This window comes from Anser brachyrhynchus, assembly GCF_964034855.1.
Source record: "Anser brachyrhynchus genome assembly, chromosome: 27".
Classification (NCBI taxonomy): Eukaryota; Metazoa; Chordata; class Aves; order Anseriformes; family Anatidae; genus Anser; species Anser brachyrhynchus.
The window spans coordinates 6,928,859-6,952,052 of record NC_137720.1 but is presented as its reverse complement, the minus strand read 5'-3'; the positions used below and the strand labels follow the sequence as shown (position 1 = coordinate 6,952,052).

The following is a 23,194-nucleotide window of genomic DNA, read 5'->3' as shown; positions in this document are numbered from 1 at the left end:
GGGAGGGGAGGGGAGGGGAGGGGAGGGGAGGGGAGGGGAGGGGAGGGGAGGGGAGGGGAGGGGAGGGGAGGGGAGGGGAGGGGAGGGGAGGGGAGGGGAGGGGAGGGGAGGGGAGGGGAGGGGAGGGGAGGGGAGGGGAGGGGAGAGGAGAGGAGAGGAGAGGAGAGGAGAGGAGAGGAGAGGAGAGGAGAGGAGAGGAGAGGAGAGGAGAGGAGAGGAGAGGAGAGGAGAGGAGAGGAGAGGAGAGGAGAGGAGAGGAGAGGAGCGAAACGAAGCTGCTATTTTGAGTTTGCCACTTTTCCTGTTTTGGTCTGTAGTTTTTATCTGCAAACCAGAATAAAACAACTTGTCAACACAAAACAATGGCAAACAGATAATTTGGCAAGGGGCCAGCTAAACCTGGCAACTGGTGCACCAAAAGTTTATGCCAATTTGTCCCAACTTGTCAGGATCCCATCATGTTTCTCTGCTTTCAAGGTGCACACAACAAAGCGACATTGCGGTAGATGCCTGATGACTTGGGGCTGGTGAATGAGATCTGCATTATTAATTTAACTTGGGTGGCTCCTCTATTTCTGGTGAGGTGCCTTGAGGAATTATGGGAATTATGCTCAAAGGGAAACAACCTGATTTAAAAATATTCCTGTGGTTCAAACAAATGTATATTTCCCTGTTGCTATTAATTTTTTAGACTTTGATCCTCCTCCAAATACTCATGCACGTGTTAGCAAATGAGCCATCCTTTTGATTCAGGCATGAAAATCATAGAATAGAATCATTTAGGTTGGAAAAGACCCTTAAGATCAAGTCCAACCATCCATCTAACATTACAAGTCCACCACTAAACCATCTCCCTAAGCATCACACCCACACATTTCTTAAATACCTACAGGTATTTAAAACTCCACCACTTCCCTGGGCAGCTTGTTCCAATGTTGAAACACACTTTCCACAAAAAAATTCTTCCTGATATTCAATCTAAACCTCCCCAGTGCAATGTGAGGCCATTGTCTTGTGTTGTACCACTTGTCACCTGAGAAAAGAGACCTTGCTGCAATCTCCTTTTACGTAGTTGTAGAGAGCAATGAGGTCTTCCCTCAGCCTCCAGACTAAACAACCCCAGCCCCCTCAGACACTCCTCGTAACTCATCTTCTAATTCCTTCCCAGATGTTGGTCTTCTCTGAATGTGTTCCAGCAACTCAATAACTTTCTTGCAGTGAGTGCCCAAAACTGAACACAGTACTCGAGGTGCGGTCTCACCAGTGCTGTGTACAAGGGGGCAAGGACAAGGGGAGTCCTAGTCCTGATGGCCACACTATTTCTGATGCCGGCCAGGAAGCCCTTGGCCTTCTTGGACACCTGAGCACACTGTTGTCTCTTGCTCAGCCAGCTGCTGACCAGTACCCCCAGCTCCTTTTCTGCTGGGCAACTTTCCAGGTGCTCTTAACCAAGTCTGTGTTGCTGCATGAAGTTGTTGTGACCTAAGTGCAGAACTGGCGTTTAGCCTCAGCCCATCTATGCAGCTGGATAGGTCCCTCTACAGAGCCTTCCTACCCTCAGGCAGATCAACACTCCTGCCCTGGTGTTGTCTGCAAATGGACTGAGGGTGCACTTGATCCCCTCATCAGAAGTGTTGATAAAAATGCTAAACAAAACTGGTCCCAGTCCAGAGACCTGGGGAACACCACTGGTGATGGGCCACCAAGCGGATGGAACTCCATTCACAGTGACCCTTTGGGCCTGGCCACCCAGCCAGGTTTTTACCCAGCAAGCAGTACATCTGTCCAAGCCATGAGCAGACAGTTTCTTCAGGGGAATGCTGTGGGAAACAGTATCAAATGTTGCTGGGATAACAAAATTAATATTTCATGCCTTTCTAGTATTTCTCTCAATGAGAAATTCATTTCAAAGTTTGAAGAGGAGGATTTGAGAGCTGTAACATTTGCTTTATGCAACACCTTTGGGCACAAAGTCAATCCTCTTTTATAGACATATTTCCAGTGAAATAGAACAGACATTTCTTTCTATTTGCTGCTCTGTGAAGCTTTTTCTTTTGCAAATCACTGTTTTGGGCGCTGGTCAAGCCCTCTGTTCTTTCCCTGGAGCAGCAAAGTTGCACGGTTTGAAGGTATTGCTGCATTTGCTGCCATCTAATGGGATGATTTAGCCTCGACGGCCTCAACTCCTCACATTTATGTGGCAGATAAAAATGTTTGTGTAGTAGCAAGATTGTGCAGGAAAAGCAGCAATAGCTGCATGCAATCCGAGCAAAGGGAAAGGGGGATCTGTCGTCAAACTTCAGCACATGGGCAGCTTTACACAGTGGCCATGCAGCCAGGAACCGTTACAGAGCCGGTGAAAGGAGCCCACTTGGGTTGATCAGGCTGAAATGGTGCTTCTCTCATCACAGATCAGACTTGCAAAGTGTGCTTTATGTTGTTTTAAGATAAAACAGCAGGAACAGTGAAGATGGGCACAAACAAATCCTGTTATGGATATCCTGAATCCAGCCACGGCCCTGAGCTGAGCCAAGTAAACTCTTCCTGAGTAGTTGCATTTTTCAGGCTGGTCCCACAATGCAACAAGTAATAAAACCATTCTATAATGAAATATGGTAGAAGGGGATCACCATGGAGTGATGTCATATGTTGCATTAAGCAAATAAAGTTCTTTAAAGATTAGGGCCAGTGGAGGATGGCCACTGGCAAAAGGATGGGCTTGGGAAGGACTCTTAGGGGATGGGGGCTTTGATGATACAGAGGTGTTGGGGCACTGCAAAGGGGATGGCATGTCTAAGAGAGCTGTCAGTACTGATGCTGCTGCTTCAGCTATTGTCACTGCAAAGTGACAGTACCTACCACCCTCCCTGGTGGAGCTCGTTACCCTGATTTTTCAGAGCATGGTCATTCTTTGGTCTCCGTTCATCTCCATCTGCAAATCATTAGCAATTCTGAACACTTTTTGTGGATCATACAGAGTTGACTTTTCCTGAGAGTATGGGAATAAAGCCCCAGACTGGTTTTGGATGTCACATGGTTTCGGGGACAGCAGGGAAACCTCTCTGTGTTTCTCAGACAGGGCTGTGAGCAGCACATGTGCTCTGTTTAAATGGGTAATTCTGTGAGCAGGGCCATGGCAGTCTATCCTTGCCTGGCACTGTGCACTGCAAGTTTTCACCACACACATTTTCCATTGCCTAATAAAGACTAAACTTAAATAGCAACTTTTCAACAATGGGGACATGAATTACTCTCAGTCACTTCTGCCTTTATTAATACAGAAGTGGCAATTTCTCAGAGCTTTGATATCACTACCTATCACATACGGTTAAAAACAGCCACTGTTAGAAGCAGGGAAAGAGAAACTAGGTACATACATGAGGAGCTCTGGAGCCTTGTTTCATTGGAAAGCTGAGCTAGAACAGATTCAGAAACACACTTTTTTTTTTTTTTGTAATATATAAAAACATGAAAATGTAACACTTGTATTCTTATCTATTTAGTCTGTATGCCTTTCTCTGCAAAAATAGTTAACATCAAGCTGTTAAAAAAAAAAAAAGAAATTGTGATATGTACCTTTTTTAGATGTCACACTGAGATTCAGTACTTCATCAGAAGTATCACTTTTAAAGGGCAGGGTGCAGAAGCTCACTTTTCCCTGCCCATACTGAGGGCTTGCTGTGACAGTGCAAGACAATGCTCTGGGTGCACTGCAGTGAAACAAGGACTCATGAGCGTTTCTCTGTGTATCTACCTCACCACCTCATCACTTCAGTGCCCTTTCTGTTATCCCGGACTTGCTCGTGGGGCTTTTCAATGTATTTTGATCAAAGTTTTCAATCTTTTTCAGTCAGGACCCATTGTTGATCACTGGCATTGTAAACTGCAAAAGAGGGGAAAACAGCTTTGCCTTGCCAAGTTGGAGAGACTTACACAGTGCACTTAGGATATACAGCATGTTTCATCGGTCCAGACCAAATCTGACCAGGTTGTAAAGACAGAGCCAAAGTCCCCACTGCACAGCAGCACAAATGGCCTCCAGCCTTCTGCTGACTCCCTGTACTCATTTCTTTTATCCTGAGACTGGGTTTTGCTGCCTGCTGCTTCCAGGATGGTTCCAGTATCTTGGATCCAGATGGGTTCCTTTCTGCCTCCTTCATTAGCCTGGTTTTGGTCTTCATGTGAAGGCAGTCCAGTTTCCCAATAAGTCTCCTGGAGGGTCTGTGCTCTCTGGCGACTGGCAATAGCAGAGATGAGCAGGGAGCAGGACAGACAACAGCCCTCACCTCTGTAGCATTTTTTGCCCTCAGCATCAAGGGAGCTTAGGCAAGACAAGCACACAGGGAGCAGGGCTGGTGGTCAAGAACTGTTTTTTTGCTTTTCTGCCACAGCAGTTTCAGACCACAGCAGGGACTCTGTTCATCACCAGCAGCAGCCCTTTTTCTTCTGAGGCAGCTTTGATACCTCTTCTGCCTTATTTCTCAATTGATCTTCTCGAACTTTGAGTGACCTGGGCAATAAGGAAGTAAATTAGTCAGGTGTTTTCCCCCATATTTTGCATTGCTATTATATTTTTTAGGACAAGCACTGGTGAGGGGACTCAGTGCAGTGAAAGAAGTTGGGAGCCTTCCAGCTCAGCACGCTGTGAGAACTGCAGACTCTGCTGAAAATGCCAACCTAAATCCAATCACAGACAGAACTGATTTCAAGCAACTCAGGAAGAAATTAGCAGCATCCTGAGATGAGTTTCCTTCATCCCCTTGCAATGCTGTACATCCAGGTGACATCTCACAGCACCTCCCCAGCTCATCCTGGCCATGCATGTGCTGCTCTGGGAGCTCTCCATGGCACTTGGGGACATGGAGGCTGTGGTGACAGTGAGATGCCAGCATTTCCTAGTGAAAAAAAGCAGGAGGAAGTCCATGAAATTCAGGACAGCTGGCAAAATCCAGGCACAGGCCTCACCTGATTAGGCTGACCATGGACTCAGCAACGTTGTGGCCCGAGGCAGCGCTGCATTCATAAAATATGAGCTGATACTCCTGGAAGACACAGAGTCCACAGAGAAATGTGCTTTCCTTGCATTGGAATAGCTTCATATGGGAGCAAATAGCCAAGAAACGTCACGGTCAAGTGAAAACAGAAGGACTCAAAGGAACAGGTAACTCAATAACTGATTTACTGCAATGTGAGGGTGAAATCCAGCTTTTCCGGTAGCTGCAACACCAACATTTAGTGTCAAGACGAAGGCTACTACTGCAGAGAACAATGCAATGCAGCCTGGTTAGTAGAGCAAATGCAGAGAGAGCAATGAGGTGTTACTGGGTTTTTGTACCTACCAGTGACTGGTTTATGAGAAAAAAGCATCTAATCCCTTGTCCTGCTGCTTCCATTGGCAGAATCAGTCAGGGGATACTGGCCCAAACCTCAAAAACTTTGAAATTAAATGGGTAAAGGTGGATTTCTTCTTACTTAATTTTTATTAGCCACCTACATTTTAAGAGATTGATCATATTTTTGGTGTTCAGTATCTTTAAAACATGATAGAGTTCTGTGTTTTTATTATTTGTATTATGCTGGGAAGATGCATGGCATTTCCCAGCAATGATAAGATGGGTTCAGAGATCGTTTTGCTGCCCACGGATGCACTAAAGGTGCATTTTGGATTTCCTCCAGGTCCTCAGGCAGGCAGGAGCCAGTGGCTTCCATCCTTGGGTGTCCCTACTGAATCTGTGTGGGCAGCATGCTGCAGCAGGGCCATGCACCTACCTCAGCCAAGCGTTCCGCCTCTTGAGTAGGGACCTGTCTCTCTGTAGCGCAGTCCGTTTTGTTCCCAAGAAGCAGAATAGTGACTCCATCTTCTGCTCCCTCCTGGACAATGAAACAGGGAAGAATCAGGAGTACACCTACATCCTCCTAGAATCACAGCCAGACACACTGCCCAAAGACATCCTGGAACATCATGAAGGATGTGCATGGATTTGGTCTGATAACAAAACTTTAAATTCTTAAACTCACTTAACAGCATTTAAGAAAATGTTTGTTTGTTGTTAAATCATCTGTCCTGGTCTATTAATAGGGCAGAGAATGGGGCAAGTTAATCCTGTAGCGAACTTGCTTTGTGTTTGACTTCAGCAACCCTTCAGAAGATGCTCTGACTGTGATTTATGGGCACTGAGCGTAGTGACAGACTATTTTGTTCCGGTTTTTTTAAACATTTCATACTTGATTGAAAAATCTCTGGCAGGAAGTTTTTAAGAAGGCATGAGTTACCTCCTATTTCTCAGTACTCAAAAGAGGACTACGTTTTATTTAAAAGTGTTACCAAAATCACTTTCAACATTATCAATTCTTCTGCAGTAGTTTTTAATTTTATAAAGTTGATAGCAATCACAACAAAGTTATTAACAACCTTCACTGCAAAAATGTGAAAAATGTGAGCACCTAAATTTTTTAAATCCTTCCAGAAAAATCAGTTTATAACCAAAGCAAGGCAGAATGCCCTTTGCAAAGTGCTTAGCAGTCTCCGGCTGCCCAGCTACGACCAGTGGCAGAAGTCAAATGGTGAAATGCTGATGCCAGTCATCATGATACCCCAGGCCATGAAGCAGAACAAGGTTTTCCTGCCTTGCTCACCTGGATGCAGCTGAGCCAGTAGCGCACGTCTGCGAAGGAGTACGGCGACGTGATGTCGTACATCAGCACCACCCCGTCTGCTTTCCGGAAGAACTGCTTGGTGATGCTGTGGTACCTGTGGACATTTCAAACCATCACCAGGCTGGAGTATGGAGGTTTCACCTAGAACCAACCTAAAATCCCAGAGGGAAAACTGGAAATGTGGGTTGATCAAAAAGGAAAAAAAAAAAATTTGCTCCGATCCTGATCAAAGAGGCCAAACAGACAGCCTGAGTGTTTATTTTTATCTTAATTACTTTCTCTATTATTTTTATCAGATCACACGCTAATCAGAGACCATCCCTAAACAATCGCCTTTGCTTAGCGTAGGCAAAACATTTGATTCCACTAAGCTACGAAAAAAATGAAAAGCTTTTTTTGCTCTTCCCAGTCACACAGCACAGCACCTCACCTTTCCTGCCCAGCTGAGTCCCATAGGCGGAGAGCAAAGTGCTTGTTGTCCACGATGAGGCTTTTGACCTGATAATCCAGTCCTAGGATACACAGAAAGGGGATGTTTTGATATCATAGAGTTGACCACTGTGATATATAATGGATGTAGAAGCCATGCTGTGTAGGCATGGTGTGGGGCCACAGCTCAAGCAGGATGGTTCCAGAGGAGCCCATGATCTTTGGTGGCTGAATTTTTGGAAAGGTCTCAAATTTCACAATGAGTAAGACCAGCTTGGTTCAGAGAAGAGAATAGAGCCAAAAGGCAGACCAGAGAGAAGAACCACTGGGGCCATCAGTATTGCCCCAGAGAGGGCAAGGCGGACCACCATTGCCTGCTTGTGAGCACCCAGGTATGTGTAGTTGGTGGTCCTACTTGGTCCTTGGTGACAGGTTTGAGTGAGCAGTAATGCACACGTAATGACTTCCAGCAGCTTATGGGGCAAAGGAAAGGGAACTGTGATGGTCACACAAGTGGGTGCAGAGCCCTGAAGAGTGCAGTCAGAGGAAACCTACCTACTGTGGCAGTGAGGTGCGGGTTGAAGGTGTTGGCATGCAACCGGTACAGAAAGGATGTTTTGCCCACATGGGAATCACCAACAAACAGCACATTGTACAAGTAGTCTGGGTCCAGGGAGACTTCAGAAGGGCCCCTTGGGGAAGCTCCTGCTCCATTCACAGTCATAGCTCCTGGCTCTCCTGGGCTGGGCTCACCTTCCTGGCTCATTTTCTGCCCAATCTCTTTTTTCTTCTCTGGTTGGCCAACATCAAGGTCTTCCCTCCACTCTTCTGAGAGATGCCTTTGAGGCTGCACCCTGCCGTTGGCTGCATCCACCAGTGTGCTGTCTCTGAGATTCATCCCCAGCAGATCATTCCCAGTATCTTCCTCCTCTTGGACCCTTGTGCAAAAGGCTGACACTGGTGGTACCTCTTGTTTTGGAGGCTCGGCAGGTCCAGCAGCTACTCGCTCGGTTTCTGTCACACATGGTGGCTTCTCCTGTGGCTGCTGGGGAGCAGCATGAAGCCTCACCTTGTCTGCCTGTGATGAGACCTGCTCCAGGAGCTCACTTTGGGCTGCCTGTCCCGAACCACCTAGCCATTGCACATCTGGAATGAGAACATCCTCTTGCATCACTGTATCCCAATTTAGAGTGCTAATTGGTAGAGGCACCTCAGAAACAGGGGACGCCAGCGTGGCTGCATTGGTATCATGACCCTGTTTTAGTTCTAAATGCTGAACTTCAGCTAAGATCCTTGTCTCTGCCTCTAGTCTAGCTCCCTGCACAACTTCCAGACCTTGAGCTCCATCCAGAGGCCTCCCCTCTGCATCACCACTCTCTTCCTGGAAAATTTCCAGAGCTTGGTTTTCTTCCAGGACCTGCTCATCTGGATCATTAAGTGCTACCAGTATTACATCTGGATAAGGATGTGCAGTGGCAGAAGCATACTCATGACGCAAAGCAGCCACAGCTGGAAGGGGCACAAGTGCATCAGCATCCCCATCCCACGCATCTCTGTTGTGAACCGTGCACAGCCCTGCTTCCAAAGCCACAGCCTGGCTCTGTGTCACTTCCCCAGTCCCTGCTGCAAACAGGGGCTGCAGGTCAGCCCATGTGCTCCCTCCAGGGGTTGGTAAGAGTTCCTCCACCTGCACAAGTGACTCTGCTTCCTTCAATTTCAATTCCTGAGCATTATCTTGGACCAGTCCATCAGGGACTGGGCTCCCCGCAGGGGTTTCTGCTGGGGAAAGGCCCTCACCAAGCGCTGCAGCAGCACTGGTTCTCTCCTCCAGCCCTGGCTCTGCTCTACCATCCTCCTCCAGGGGTTGTACATCTGGCCACACACTCCCTGCCTGCTCTGTACCTGGGGCACCAGCAACACTTCGGTGCTGCAGCTCTGCTGCTGTGCTCCCTCTTGAGCTTGCCTCAAGCTCCCCCAGCTCTGCAAGCAGCTGCACGCTGGCAGTACTGCTCAGGACCTCCAGCACCTCCATGCTTCCAGCCTTCTCCTGTGGTGGCACCTCTGAAGCAGCCCCCTCTGCCAGCCCAGCTTCTGCTCCCTGGGGATCAAGCAGAGGCTGATTTGGCAGCCCAGGCTTGCTTGGCCCTTGTCCCCCATCCTCAGCCTCCTCCCTGAGATGCATGTCCATGTGGTGCCCCACATCCCTTGAGGCTTCTGGGATAGGACCCCCATGGAGCAGAGTCTCTGCTGGAGAGCCTTCTGCCTCCTCCATTCCCAGTGTCTGAGCATTAATCAGGACCAGCCTAGCCAGACCTAGGCTCCCTATTGGGGTTTCTGCTGGGGCAAGGCCCTCACCAAGCGCTGCAGCAGCACTGGTTCTCTCCTCCAGCCCTGGCTCTGCTCTACCATCCTCCTCCAGGGGTTGTACCTCTGGCCCCACGCTCCCTGCCTGCTCTGTACCTGGGGCACCAGCCACACTTCGGTGCTGCAGCTCTGCCGCCGGGCTCCCTCCTGAGCTTGCCTGAAGCTCCCCCATCTCTGCAGGCAGCTGCACACAGGCAGCACTGCTCAGGGCCTCCAGCTGTTGCACATCTGCCTCCACTGCCCCTTCCTGTGTTTCAGCTTGTGGCACTGCCTCTAGCTGTAGCACGTGTGCATGTGCGGTCCCTTCCTTCATGTCCCCAAAATCTTCCCCACTGGGCTGTAGCCCAGCATCACCTTGCCCTCCCTGCATTGCCTCTCCTGCACCCCTCTCCTCCTCTGCAGCCTCAGATGGGAGCTCGCAGGCTGCTCCATGACTCCTGCCATGCTTTGCTCCATGCACCTGAGCTGGGTCTGCATCTACCTGGGCTGTTCCTTTGTCCTGTCCCCATGACTGCACCTCTGCACCATCACCTTCCCCATCTACATTTTCAGGGTTGGGAACTGTTGTCACCCCTGGGAGGACACCGTCTTCCTGCTTAGCTGCCATTTGCACCTCACCCCTGCATGTCAGCTCCGGCTCCAGGCTCCCTCCCGGCACCCCAAGCACATCTCTGGCAAAGCCCCAACCTGGTGCAAGCTCCAGTTCCCAACCCTCAGGGGTTGCCTCCAAATTTTCTCCCTGGCTTAACACTGCTTCTTCAGCATCTTCTGGTGGCTGTGCCTTTTCCTGCTCTGTCTTTTTGTGCACCCATTCTGCTCCCTCCACCTCCACCCATGCCTGCTCAGCTATCTCTGTGCTCTCTCTAGGTGCACCTTGTGGACGCTCAGCCTCCTTTAGCATCTGCTCCTTCTCATCAGCACCCTTTCCCTTCCCAAGTAAAGTCCCTTGCACCTCCTCCAGGCCCTGCCCTGCTCCCTCCAAGCTGTTTCCCTGCTCTGCCCCCAGCTCCTCAGTGGACGCACCGGCCTGTGTCATGTCCCGAGCAGGAAGCTCAGCTGCAGTTCGTCCCTCTCTCAGGTCTACTTTGAACAGCTTGTTACCGACGTGGGTATCCTGTGGGGCCCCAATGGCTGAGCCGTGCAGTGCTGCTGCCTCTGGTCCTGTTTGGTGCTCAGCATCATCTTGCAGGCAACAGGCAGCTTCTGCCAGTGCAGTGGGTGCAGCTGGTGCCTGTGGCATCAGCTGCACGCTCAGAGCTGCTATTGCATCATTCATCTCTCTTAGCAAAGAACCTTGGTCAGAAAACTGTTCCTCTTTCAGAAATTCAGGGAAAGGGTCCTCTTCTACAGAGAGTGCTCTTGGCAGTCCTGAAATGCTTGTTTCTGCTGGCAGCTTTTCCCAAACCCTGGAAGAGCAGAAAATGGTGTGAGCACAGTGCTGGGTCTGGCAGCAGCTCCGTCCCATCCACCTCCACCTTGGAGGATGCCTCCTCTGCCACTTTGCCAATCCCTCTCCAAACCCCTCTGTATTACAGATGGTGCCATGCTCAAATTGTCCAATCTGGGCTGGAGCTGCCAAATTCAGAGGGCAGCAGAGAAACAGAGCCAGGATCACATCACAGCCCAGAAAGTGAGCGTACTTCTTCCCAAGCTCCGCATTCACGTTATCAGAGACGAAAAGAAAAATCTCGGTCAGATAGAGTGAGTGCCTGCTCCAACAGGAGCAATGCAGAGCAAAGAACCATGGTATGTGATCTCCGAGATGAGAGATGGATGGGTAAGAAAGGAGCACTAAAAGGAAGAAATGTGCTGTTTAGCCTGGGGAGGGTGGATCCTGGGCCCAGGATCCCTTACACTTGGTGGGTGTTTTTGCGTTGTGGCTTGCCAGCTCGGGACCCCAGCCTGATCTGCATCTCTGAGCAGTACTTCTCACTCTGCTCTGGACTCATCTGTGGTGAACGGAGAGAAGGAGAAGGGAAAAATATAAGGCTTGACAAGGGAGTGTATCAATGTCATATGATGTTTAGCTTTCCAGCTTAGGTTTACAGACATTCCCACACAAAATTTGGAGGTACCAACCCTAATATGCTGCTGCCCCATCCCTCTCCAACCATGTGGGACGTGGTGCCAACCCCCTGTGTGAAAGCCAGGCTCTGGAGCAGGGACACCCTGTCATGTCCCTACCATGCATGGCTGCAGTACCTGCAGGGATGGCGGCGTCTCACCAGGCAGCTCTGCCACCGCTCTGTCCCTGTAAGCACAGAGCACAGGGGTCACAATGGGAAATGCATCCTCTTCACTGCCTCCGTCCCTGCCCCCAGGTCATCACTAGCTCCAGAAGTAGCGATGGGCTTTGGTCTAGCCAGGAGGAGGTCAACAAAACCCACCACTGGCCCTTGCACCAGTGCTGGTTGGGGTCCTCCTGGGTGAAGGTTGCCTCCATCTCCTGGGACTGCCTTCAAAGGGCGTTAAGTGCGTGATGCTGATAGTCCTGGGTTTTTTTTTCCCAATACTTTTCACACCAAGCCACTATTCATCCACACCAAGGAGACCACTGCCTCCCCACTGAAGCAAAATGATGACTGAGACCCATCACAACTCATTTCCCATCTGCTTCAACCCCTAGGAGGAAACTAGGTACGAGCAGAAGGAGATGCTGGTCCCTCAGCTACTCACTGCAGCTCCTCCGTGTGCTCCTGAGCCACCGCGGCCCATGTGGTCCGCAGGCACCCATGGGTCTGCTGCAGCTGCAGGTTGATGTGCTGCAGCTGCTCCTCCAGCACCCGGTTGCTCTCTTCCAGCTGCTGCTTTTCGGTGCTGGCAACTTGCTGCATGCTGCGGAGGCTGTGGCACCGTGTCTCCAGCTGCAGGATGACAACCATGACACTCACATCCAACCGGGACCCCTTGGCCCAACATGAAAAATGATGGATCACCATCTCTAAATGATGGCTCACCATATCCTCTAGACCTGGGGCTGGATTTCCCCCAGGGTGTCAGGTGGAAAACTCAATTTGGATGCTCCCAGGGAAGGAGGGGAGCACAGGATTGAGGGTGGCAGAGGGGAGGTGATGGAGGTCCTATGTGATAACTTGCATCAAGGGCTGGCAGGGACTGTCCAGGATCAGATGTACAACACCATGCCAAAGGTAAAGGCACAGCTCAAAGTTCTGCATAGCAATGGGGGCCAGGATTTGGGGTCATCTCACCTCTACCTGTTCTGCGACCAAACGCTGCACCTCCCTTTCGCTGGCATCCAGCACTCGCTGCAGCTCCATGCCATGCAAGTGGCTTCGGGCCATGCTCTGGAGTGGCAACAGCAAAACCGGCACCTGCCCACCCATCTAGGTTTGGGGGTGCTAGGTCCCCCCAGCGTGGATGGCTGGAGGGGATGAGCAGCTAATAACCCCACCTCCTGCTCCAGCCGCTGCTTCTCCTGCTGGATCTGTTGCTCCATGGCTGCACAGAGCCGCTGCACCTCCAGGTTGTGCTCAGCCACGCACCTGGTAGGGACAGCAGGGTTGGGGGGGGGTTCAGACCTTGTCAAAAAGGGTGCAGGTCTGGGGACCCCGTGTTGCCCATGCAACCCGCAGACTGCAGCCATGGCTGCCCGGAGGCATTCACCCAGCAAGGATGTGTCCAGGAGTCTGACACTTTTGCCGTCCTGTGAGTGACTGTAGAGGGAGCCCAATCCCATACACTGGAACCAAGAGAAACCTCAGCTCCATTCACTGCTGGATGCCTCCTTGGGTACATCTCTGTGGCTGGGGTGAGCAGGAGCCCCATCCTTCCTGTCCCTGTCCCCCTCCTTGTACCACTCTGATGTCATGGGGTGACTCACTTGTTCAGGGTCACCTCCAAGGCCTCCTTCTTGCTCCTGGCTTCTTGGATGCGGTGCCTCATCTTGGCCAGGAAGTCCTCCAGGTTGCCCAGGAGCTGGGGCTCATCCTTCCGGAGCTTGGCCCAGAGCTGCCAGATCTCCTGCCTGCTGAGAGAGAGGCATTTGGCAGCAAGCATCCCCCAATACCCTGCCAGCTCTGGCATCTCATATCATTTAGCCTATGCTGCTGGGAACATGTGGTCCTGACAGTGGCCATGATCCTATCCCCTGCTCCTGCACCTGGGAAAAAGGCAACTCCAACTCTGCTTGCAGCCTGTATGGGGACCAAACTGGGGGAAAATCCTGCCCTGTTCCAACCTCAGGCAGCTCTGCCCCATCCTACAGGACACCCATGGGTGCTAAGCCAGGCTGCTCACTCTTCAGAGATGTCATCTGTGCCCAGCTGGTCCATGAAGGCTGCAAAGTGTTTCTGCTCCTCACTGTCCACCCCCTCCAACAATGGGCTGGCAAGGACTGAGTTCCTCCGGGATGCTGTTTTCCGCTGGCGATGGTCCCTGCTGGCCTTTTGGGAGCTCAGGAACTGCCCTGTCGAAACACAGCCCGAACCCTCAGTGCCCAACCCGAATCCTGGCATTCCCCATCCCAGCACTTCTCCAAGCTGCTCCAGTGCACTTGGACCCAGTGAGCCATGGGCTCAGAGCCCTGCTGCAGGGCTGCTTTTGGGCCACTGTGTGCCACCCAGAACAGGGAGTGTCGCAGATCCCCCTTGGAAAGGGGGCGCTGGGATGGGACCGGGATGCTTGGAGGCACTGTGTGGGTACTTACAGAGGCCGGCAACAAACTCCTCAGTGTTCAAGCGCCCGGTGCCAGCAGCATCCAGCCCATCAAAGAGGAGCTCCAGCTCCTCTGTGCTGCATGGGAAATCCTTCTCCTGCAACTTCTAAGAACAAAGGAAATTAGGAAAAAAACATCCAGTCACCAGGATCCCAGTGGTCCCATCCTTTACCTGCATGTCTGAGCGGGTGATGAACCCTGTCTGGTCCTTATGGTGCCCCTGGATGAAGTCCTGCACCCTTTGCATGACTTTAGATGCCCATGGTGGCTCCTCGCTGGGGCCAGGATCCTTGCAGAGCTGCCTGCGGCGGCTGGAGCCCATGCGCCGGCCCTTGGCACCTGCCCGGTGTTCAGCCATAGCTCACAGCTGGGTACTGCAGAGGGGGAACCGGTGATTGCTGAGCCTCACCAGTGAGTGCTGAGCCTCAGAAATTCATTTTAACTGGTGGAAAGGGCCCTGAGTGGCTGGCAGGTTTGGCAACAGGAAGAGATGCACTTATCTCTGGTTGCACAGAGAAAATGTGGCCTTGGCCAACAGCAACAGCCACCAGCCAGGCTTTGAGCCCAGCACCCAGCAGGCACACAGCTTCTGCCCTGCCCAGGCTGCCCGGGCTACAGGGGACATGCAGGGCAGCATCACCACCAGGGCTGAAGGCCAGCTGGGAGGTGGCATAGCCCTCAGCAGGGGACCAGCTGGGGTGATGCTCAGACTGGGCAAAGTTGAGTGGCTTCGCCTGTTTTGTGGGAGCTCATCAGCATCTTTTAAAATTCCTCCCCCAGCTTTCACAGCCGTGAGTCATCCCTGAGCAGAGTCGCATGCAACCTTGGGGAGGTTTCCACTTGTGCCCATACATTCTCCCCTGGTTCAACCCTCCCATCCTTGGTGCCTCGCAACATCACCAAATTCTGACCAAAAGGTGGCCAGGGGTAGGAGCCTGTCTTTGTGCTCTGCCTGGGGAAACCCCCTGCTGCTCCACCCCTTGGCTTCTTTCCTTTTGCAATGTGAAACAGCAATTTTGCTAAGTCCTAAGGTGCACCGGAAATGCAGGAATAGGCCCCCAAAATGTCCCCATCCTCTTCAACTCTTGTGCAGCACCCACAAACACCGTCCCACAGCATCATGAAGACATAAGAGGGTCCTGCAAAGTCACCAGAGTCCCACAGGGCACCCAGCAAGGTGAGGGCAGAATCTGGGTACCTTGTTTTGTGGTCCCAGCCTCTAAGACAGCAGAAGCAACATTTTTGGGGGGAGACAACTGAAGGTGGTGGAAAAATCCCTAGGTACCTGCCCCAGCACCACAGACAACTGAGTCTGTTGCACACCATGAAGCGAGGACACAGAACGAGGAAAAGATGAAAAGAATACCTAAGGGATTTAAACACTGAAGCCTGTCTGAGGTATTTCCTGCTGACGGGCATCCATAGGGTCATCACTGCCAAAATTTGGCAGCTGCATGGCCAGGAATAACAGAGGGCCGAAATCTAAACTGTAAGTCACTAACACTAGCAAAAATATTTTTTCCTTGCTTTTCTATTATTTAAGGTGATGCATGAGCCACCTCTTGAGCAAAACTTACCTTTTCTGCGTGCCGAAAGGTACCCTGAGCTTCAGGGCGCTGTCTGGCTGTGCTGTGCGGTTCCCCGAGGTCAGGGGGCTATCAGCCCTGAGCTGAGGGCGTTGCTGCCGCGCACCCACCAGCCCCGCACCCAAGCTGTCGTTTTCTCTTACTCAAGGCAGCTTTCCGTTTTTGGGTTGCACTCAACTACCGGTGCACACGCATTTCCTGTTTGCTGTGCTGCAAGCAAGTATGTGAAGGGCCTGCCTGAGGGGGTCGCCGGACCCCCTAAAACTGTCCTGAACCCACAATAGCCCTGCAGCAGCATCTCCAGCACCGCTGGTAAGCACAGCAGAAGTCCCTGTCCTCTCCTCATTTGCAGCATCTGGCCAGGGATGGAACGTGTCTGGGGCAAGGCAGGGGAAATGCATCAGAGAAACAGCAAAAGGCCAAATAACTCAATCTACAAGTCTACGTAAAAGACTACAGGATTATAACATTCCAGTGAAGAAGGAGCAAACCTGCAAAATCCCCTTGTAGGGTTTGGCTTTGGCCCCAGGATTTGGAGAAATCACCTCTATGCTGCTTGCACCAGTCTTTTCCATGGGATGCTGCTGGAATTACTGACACCATGTACAGCCGGTACCGAGAAAGTACTTGCCGGCTCAGCTGCCTGCAACCACTCTGGTTTGCAGCAGGATGGGGGAATAAACGGGTTGCACTCATTTTTGCTCAGCTTTAACTGCAAAATGGGAAGAGATCCCAAGAAAAATCTTAAAGAACAACAAAGGGAAATGCCAATTATTATCTTTAGATTATAACTAGAATTTACATCCAGCTACTGGCCCCACAGAGGCCTGCTTCATTACATGGGCAAAGGCTGTGGCTGCTCTGGTTTTGCTTTCCAAAGGCAAAGCCTGTGCCTGTAACCCCAGATTGCATTAACACAGCCTCCCTCCAGACACAGCCAGGCTGGATCGTTTGGAGATCACCTCGATCTCACATTCATCTCTAATTCTTGCAGCCCCTGGGGCCATTTGCCACTGCACAGAGAAGGCTGCATTTCAGCTTTGCTTTCCTTGGGGATGCTTTTTTGGGGAGAACCCTAAATATCTCCAACCAGCAACACTTACAATGGAATGGCTTGCAGGGCAGGGAGGGGAAGGTGGAGCTGACCCTGGCATCACCTCCAGCTGCAGAATCCTTCCAGCAGCCTTCAGCAGCTCTAGGACAGCACAAACCTGCAGCAGCCACAGCACTCTTTGGCCTTGAGAAGACACCAGGAAGGGGCTGGTCAAAGAGGATTTAACACCATAGCAGGGACAGGAGGGGAAGTGCCTGAGCCACCCCCCAGTCAGGGCTGGGGTCTCCCAGGGCAGCACAAACATCATACACAGGACCACAGAAGCCAGGTCCTGGCTGTCGTCAGAGCCCCATGAACAGTGCTGGGGGATGTTCAGCTGCAGATTTACTTCTCCCTTCTTCAACCATCACTGCTGTTGGCAAAGGTGAGGTGACAGCAGAGGGGAGCAGCTGGCAACAGCCAAGGGGGCTGGAAGGACTGATATAAGGGGAAAAAATCAAAAGGCCTTGAGTCAGCAACACCTAAAAGACCACACAATGATAGCACTCCACAAGTATTTCAAGGGGGCTTCTGGGTATGTGGAAGCAGAGGCATGGCACAGATAGCAGAGGTCCCCGCACATGTGGCAGCAGCTTCTGCTGGGGACACTGGATTCCACACTAAATTCTAATTTCCCAATTCCACAATTGAACAGGGTTAAGTGGATGGGCTGGGGTGATGTTTTGTCCCACCACCACCCTTGAACAATTCCCATCTCATGGCTTTGCATGGCTTTGATGTTTCAAGCCAAGACATCATCTAGTGCTATGACAGCCCCTCCCCACCTGGCTCCACATAAAGCACAGCTCCATGGTTGCTGCAGCTTCCATCCCTGCTCCCAGACAGACCAAAGGCAGGCACGGCCCCCAACGCAGGGTTGCATCCCTAAAGTAGTCCCCAGCCCATCCTACCAGGCAGGTACCTAGTCACCTCCCCCCACAGACCCTGCTCCCAGCTCACCACACAGCAGTTATTTCCATTAATCCACAGCCACTGATTCCCTTACACAAGACAGGTGTTTATTCAGTTACAGGTGTTTATTCAGTTACATTTATAGACTGGTATTACCAGGTAGACCTGGTGTAGACAGGTTATTTCCCCTCTCCCAGGCAGCCTTAATAGTATTTTTATAAATAAACATTTAGTGCTGGGAGCTTGCCAGCTTCATTGACAGCAAAGTGCATCATGGTACAAGGTGGGAGGTGGACCCCATCCCTACTCCACCTGGGACCATCTTGCGCCAGTTTCCAGAGTCCAAATGCAGCAGGGCAGGAGACGAACCCAGTGAAAAGTGCTGAGACCTGGCAGCACTGAGTCCCTCAAGAGCAGGGACATGTCCTGCAGCACCATGTGGCACTGCCAGGACATCCCCACATCCCAGAGACAGATGCTGCTCACTCCGCAGAGCCAGGCAAGGGTCCTCTCCCCCAGCTCCTTAATAGGAAAAAGTCCAGGAAAAGGCTACAACTTCTCTCAGCTTCATCCTCGCAGACAAGCAAGACTCCACCCCTCAAGCAGTCCTGCAGCGCCAGAGCAGCAGCTCTGCAGCCTAGTGTCAGCACTGAATGAGGCACAACAGGAGGACAAACAGCACCACTCAAGCCAACACCACGAGGAGGAAATGGGAGTTTGGGTCAGAGTTCAGAGCAACCCAAAGTCTTCCAGGCACTGCTGGCCCCACAGGGGCTGTGCTGGGAACCTCCGGCACATCACCCTTCTGGTGTCCATCGATAGCATCATGGGGCCACTCAGAGGAAGGGCTGTCCAGGTACCAGCACTTCCTTCCTGGGGGAAGGAGCAGCCCCCAGCATTGCTGTGCTTCCCCATGTGGGGGAAGGCTCACCAAGACATGTCCATCCTGCTGTGCCAGCACCACACGCCAGTGATGCTGTGTACTCTGTGCCAGGCTGTCCCACTGCTCTACAATCCATATTGGTGACCTTGATGAATTCTGGTGCCACAGAGCTGACACATGCTCCATAGCTGGCCATCAGGCAGGGAAGAACCATGGTTGGACAGCAGGATAGTGCAAAAATGGTGCAAGGACAGTGCTTGGTCCTACCAACACAGGACAGAGGATAGACTTGGGCGGTCCCACGTGCCCCCTTTCAGTCCTCTTCAATCCCTTTGGCAGGGCTGCAATCTTCAACATGGGGCTCCTACTCTTCTTTATACATTGCACACAGTGAAGGTCCCTCAGGACCCCAGAGCTACTCATAAATAGGGAACTACAGACTCAACATTGCTTGATACACAGAACTTACACAGCACAGGGTGGGGGAAAGAGCCAGAGATACCCCCAGGGCACATCATCTGTCCCAGATGGCAGCAGTCACAGCCTGGGCTTGTCATGGACAACCCTCCGCTTGGAGCTGTAGAAGTCTGGAGGGCAGGAAGAGAGGGTTGAAAAGTGCCTCCAGCCCATCAGAAGCTTCCCATGGCAGCACCCCAAAACCCAGCCCAGGGTTGCTCCATCTTAGAGCCACCTACCAAAGCCATGAGTTCCAGGAGAGAAGAGCCCATAGGCCTCCACCACCTCTTGTATTTCCTGTATTTCCACCCCTGATCCTGAGGACAGGCTCAGGTCATGGGAACTGAAGCCAATGAACTGTCCTGCGTCATTTTTAGTTACAAGACCTCCAACCCTGGTGTGAACTCACTGCCCACCCCTCAGCAACCAAAAGGAACCCTAGTCTGCAGCCTTTCTCCTTGGAAGACAAGCTCCACTTCCCCAGGAAAGATGCATGAAGGGTGGTCCCATGGCCAGGAGTCAGACAAGGCTCTTGCACCTAATCCCCTCCACCTGTCCCTACCAGGATGGTCACAACACCAGCAATGACACTGAGTGCGCAGGGGGACACCAAAACTCACCTTTAATGGAGGTCTGCCCACGTTTCAAGTGCTGTGGAGAACCAGCCCTGCCAACCTCTGAGCTCTGCTGAGACGCCTCGGCATGAGACCCACCAAGACGGTCCTTAGATGGGACCTTGTGGGCCAAGGAGCTCCTGCTCTCACTGCTGGTGGCCTTGCCAAGACTGAGGACCTCCTGGGAAGGCTGCTCAGCCAGGAGTACTCTCTCCCACTTGAAGTGTCCTTCCAATGGTGTCTCTGTCTCAAAGTTGAAGTTCCAGCGGTGCTGAGCTTCTTCCAGGTGTTGCCTCAACAGGTCTTCAAAGTCATTCTGGAGCTGGTCGTGGTCCACAGGGCCAAAGAGGTTCCTGCACACCTTGCTACTGCACGGCACCTGCCCAGCCCTGCTCTGCGAGAGGGGCATCGTGGCAGCTGGGAGGAAAGCAGAGCAGGTTAGAGGGTGTTGGGTAAGCCATGAGCAAGCCCAAGGGCTGACACATCTACTGCCAGGGCAAAGCAGCCTGCAGCCAGGGTGGGACTTGCTGGGCAGTGAAACAGCCCAGAGTGGAGCCTCTATCTGCTAACACTCGTTTTGGTCTTTTAGTGGTGTCTTGGGCATAAGCTCAAACACAACTGAAGTCAAACACAGCCTGTAGTGATTCAGAGAGATGGGGAAATGTGCAAGTGTTGTCATTCCCCATACCTCTTCCAGCAGGTGACGCCCTGCCATGGCAGAGAATCCAGCACCTCAGTCTAAAACCCCACCACATTCCCATTTCCATGCAGGCACAAAGACTCAGGCTGGCACACGTGCAAATGAAGCAACCGGATGTTTTCTGGCTAGTTTCTTCATCTCAAAAACCCAGGCTCAGTGGCAAGGAAGCCTTTTAAGCAGCTGCAAGAACATGCCACAAGTTTGACCACTTTTAACCAATTTGTCAACTGCAAGAAGCTGTTGGGTAACCAGGGGCAAGACCCCGTTTGTTTTTTCCAAATTAATGCCAACAGCCTTGGCCTTCATGGTAAGTGGCAAAGGCTTCCTTTCCAAGCAACCTTCCCCTGACATAGGTGTGGGGCTAACGGATCCCCTGCACCACCCACCATTGTGGGAGAAGCTTTGCTATCATAGCAAAACCAACACCACTCCGGGATTAATGGCTTTTGGAACTCAATCCCACTTTGGTAGCTGTGCTCGCTAAATTTGGTTAAAAAAGGATTCACACACACACAAAAAAAAATCCCTGCATGCAAGACAGCTTTGCCATTTCTCACCCAACCTGGGATCCCCAAAGCCAGGACCCCAACAGACCCCCCGACGCGCACCCTTCCAGCCTTCCCCCCGGACAGGGGGTGAGCCTCCTGCCCCCAGCCCCAGCAGCTGGCAAGGTCTGGGGAAGACCTGTCCCCGCCCAGCTCCCCACCACACATCGCCACCCGCACAGCCGGCTCAGCGCACCCAGGAGCCGCTGCAGGGCCCCCAGACGGGGCCGCCTCGACCCCCTGCCCCGCTCCCGCTCCGCAGAGGACATCCCCGAGGAAAAGCAGAAGCGCAGCTTCCCACCCGCCGGCAGCCGGAGCGCGAGCGGGGTGACCTCACCGCGAGGCAAGCCCCAGCATGTCCAGGCAAGCCCCGGCAGGTACCGGGCAGGGGACGCGTTCCGACACCCTGCCCGGCCGCCCCCGGCCCTGCCCGCCTCCGCCACGCCCCGAGGTCCCCGTCCTCCGGCCGCCGCCACGCAGCTTCGGCCTGAGGCACGGCCGCGGGCGACCGAACGCGGGAAGGCCGGGGCCAGGTCGCCGCCCCCTCCCACGGGGGTGGCCCCGCTCCGCGGCCTCCGCGGCCCCGCGGGCCGGGCCGGGCCGGGCCGGGCGGGCAGGTGATGCGGGCGCGCGGCCGGACCTCGCCCGGCGAGGCTGCGAGGCCGAGGCGCTCCCGGGCGCGGCGAGCGACAGCCCCCTCGGCCCCCTCCCGGCCCCGCAGGCACCTGCGGCACCGGGACCTGCCCGCTCCCGGTTCCACCCGCTCGCTGCGGGGCGATCCCGCACCCGGCAGCGGACGCGACGCTGAACCCGGGGACGGGGCAAAGGACGCCGCGCTCACGGCACCGACGGCCCGCAGCGGGGAAGGGGCTCCCGCTCCGCCGCCCCCGGCCCGGCTGGGACGAGGGATGCGCTGCGGCCCGCCGCCACCGGGGGGCGAGCGCCACCCGGCGTCGGGCCCCCCTGAACCCGGCCGCCACCCCCCCGCTCCCCCGTTACCGGCGCGGAGCCACCGCCCTCCGGGCAGCAGCAGCAGCTGCAGCAGCGAGCTTCTACTACCGCTGCTGCCGCTGCTACCGCTGCTACCGCTGCTGCTACTACCGCTGCTACCGCTGCTGCTGCCGCCGCCGCCGCCGCCGCCTCCTGCCGCCCAACCCCGGCGAGCACCGGTGCCCGCGGGGCGATGCGGCCCGCACCGAGCGCCGCCGCCGCCGCCCTCACCCTCGCGTCGCCGCTGCCGTCGCTGCCCGGTGCCCCTCGCCGCCCTTTATAGCGGGGCGGGGCGGGCCGGGGCGGCGCCTCCCGCCGCTCACGGCGTCTCCCGGGATTTCCCCCCCGCCCCCGCGTCTCGGCCCCACCCCGGCCCCGGCCCGGGGCGTCCGGGGGGATGCGGGGACGACCGGGCAGGGGCCGCGGGGCGATGCGGGACCCCCCCCATCAGCGGATGCAGGAACCGGGGGCCGCGGGGCCGCCCCCTTGCCAAGCGGGAGACGCGGGGATCTTCGCCAACGGCGTTTTTGCTGGATGGAGGGGGCTCCGCATCCCACCCCGGTCTTTCCTGGGCCGCTGGAGGGTGGAATTCAAATGGGAAGGGGAATGATGGAGTAACGCGGGACGGCTCTCGCTGCTCCTCGGGTGTCCGGCTCGGGGGTGATGCTCCCCTGGTCCCCAGGCACTGCCCAGCCCTGTCCTGGGCTGCAGGCCTGCCCCTGGCCTCTCCTGCGGGATTTTCGCCCAGAGGGCCGGGCTCTGCTCCGCCAGCGGAGCCCCTGCACCGGGCTGCACCAGCGAATAGTTTTGGGGAAGCATCCGGTGGTCTGAGTCCTGCGGCTTCCCAGACAAGGGCGAGGAGGAGGAACAAGTCTGTGCATGTCCTGCAGGAAACTGTGGGAACTATCTGGAGGGATGTGTGGCTTATCTGGAAAATGCATCCAAGTTCACGCACACGAAAGGTCCAAAACAAGGGCAGCTTCCATTGGGGTTAAAGCAGAGAGCACCCACCCCTGTGCTGCGCCAGGGCCACCTCTGCCCCACAGCACCAGAGCCGATGCCCTCAGGGTCAGCTTGCCTGTGATGCATGGGGATGGGCTCTGCAGCACCCCGTCAGCATGACATAAGCTGCCCGGGCACCTTGGACATGATGACTTGGGCAGCAAGGGTGCAAACATAGTACTCTCCTTTGGGGTACAGTAAGATGACAGCACGATTTCAAGTGGCATACAAGGCCAGATTCAAGCTCTCATTTGCAGGCACTCCTCAAGGGCACCAGGCACCCCGTGA

At 53.7% G+C, this 23,194-nt stretch overlaps 2 protein-coding genes across 15 annotated transcripts; both read right to left on the bottom strand.

Annotated features, from left to right (window-relative positions):
• Nucleotides 1–3,942: 3,942 nt before the first annotated feature.
• Nucleotides 3,943–17,663, bottom strand: RAB44 (RAB44, member RAS oncogene family). 10 transcript variants are annotated; one of them, XM_080569596.1, is made up of 17 exons: nt 15,703–17,663; nt 14,298–14,499; nt 14,117–14,231; nt 13,708–13,876; nt 13,292–13,435; nt 12,863–12,953; nt 12,660–12,782; nt 12,127–12,314; nt 11,653–11,701; nt 11,305–11,399; nt 10,474–10,856; nt 7,642–8,232; nt 7,088–7,169; nt 6,637–6,751; nt 5,770–5,871; nt 4,966–5,042; nt 3,943–4,510 (listed from the first exon to the last, which is right to left on the bottom strand). In XM_080569596.1, exons 2-17 carry the CDS (start codon nt 14,481–14,483, stop codon nt 4,423–4,425), a joined length of 2,598 nt encoding a protein of 865 aa, XP_080425722.1. In that variant the 5' UTR covers nt 14,484–14,499; nt 15,703–17,663; the 3' UTR covers nt 3,943–4,422. The 10 variants fall into 10 exon arrangements, with proteins under 10 accessions (XP_080425722.1, XP_080425721.1, XP_080425723.1 ...); XM_080569595.1 differs by having other exon boundaries at nt 7,642–10,856; XM_080569597.1 differs by having other exon boundaries at nt 7,642–10,856; nt 12,666–12,782.
• A 138-nt stretch (nt 17,664–17,801) lies between these two features.
• On the bottom strand, nt 17,802–22,287 carry CDKN1A (cyclin dependent kinase inhibitor 1A). 5 transcript variants are annotated; one of them, XM_080569622.1, is made up of 3 exons: nt 22,136–22,287; nt 19,676–20,086; nt 17,802–19,186 (listed from the first exon to the last, which is right to left on the bottom strand). In XM_080569622.1, the coding sequence occupies exons 2-3, from the start codon at nt 20,076–20,078 to the stop codon at nt 19,137–19,139; spliced, it is 453 nt and encodes a 150-aa protein (XP_080425748.1). In that variant the 5' UTR covers nt 20,079–20,086; nt 22,136–22,287; the 3' UTR covers nt 17,802–19,136. The 5 variants fall into 5 exon arrangements, with proteins under 5 accessions (XP_080425748.1, XP_080425749.1, XP_080425750.1 ...); XM_080569623.1 differs by having other exon boundaries at nt 21,914–22,150; XM_080569624.1 differs by lacking the exon at nt 22,136–22,287 and adding an exon at nt 22,013–22,033.
• Nucleotides 22,288–23,194: the final 907 nt, after the last annotated feature.

Bases quoted from the DNA above. Each gene is read 5' to 3' on its own strand.
- CDKN1A (XM_080569621.1), bottom strand. From the start codon at position 21,183: ATGTCCTCTGCGGAGCGGGAGCGGGGCAGGGGGTCGAGGCGGCCCCGT. The intron at 20,087-21,110 runs GTGCGCTGAGCC...CTTTCCTCCCAG, and splicing joins GGCCCTGCAGCGGCTCCTGG to CTGCCACGATGCCCCTCTCG. The intron at 19,187-19,675 runs GTGAGTTTTGGT...CCTGCCCTCCAG, and splicing joins TGGGCAGACCTCCATTAAAG to ACTTCTACAGCTCCAAGCGG.
- RAB44 (XM_080569595.1), bottom strand. From the start codon at position 14,483: ATGGCTGAACACCGGGCAGGTGCCAAGGGCCGGCGCATGGGCTCCAGC. The intron at 11,400-11,652 runs GTACTGCAGCCA...CGTTCACCACAG, and splicing joins AGACGCCGCCATCCCTGCAG to ATGAGTCCAGAGCAGAGTGA. The intron at 7,170-7,641 runs GTAGGTTTCCTC...TGTGTATCCTAG, and splicing joins GCACCTCACTGCCACAGTAG to GACTGGATTATCAGGTCAAA.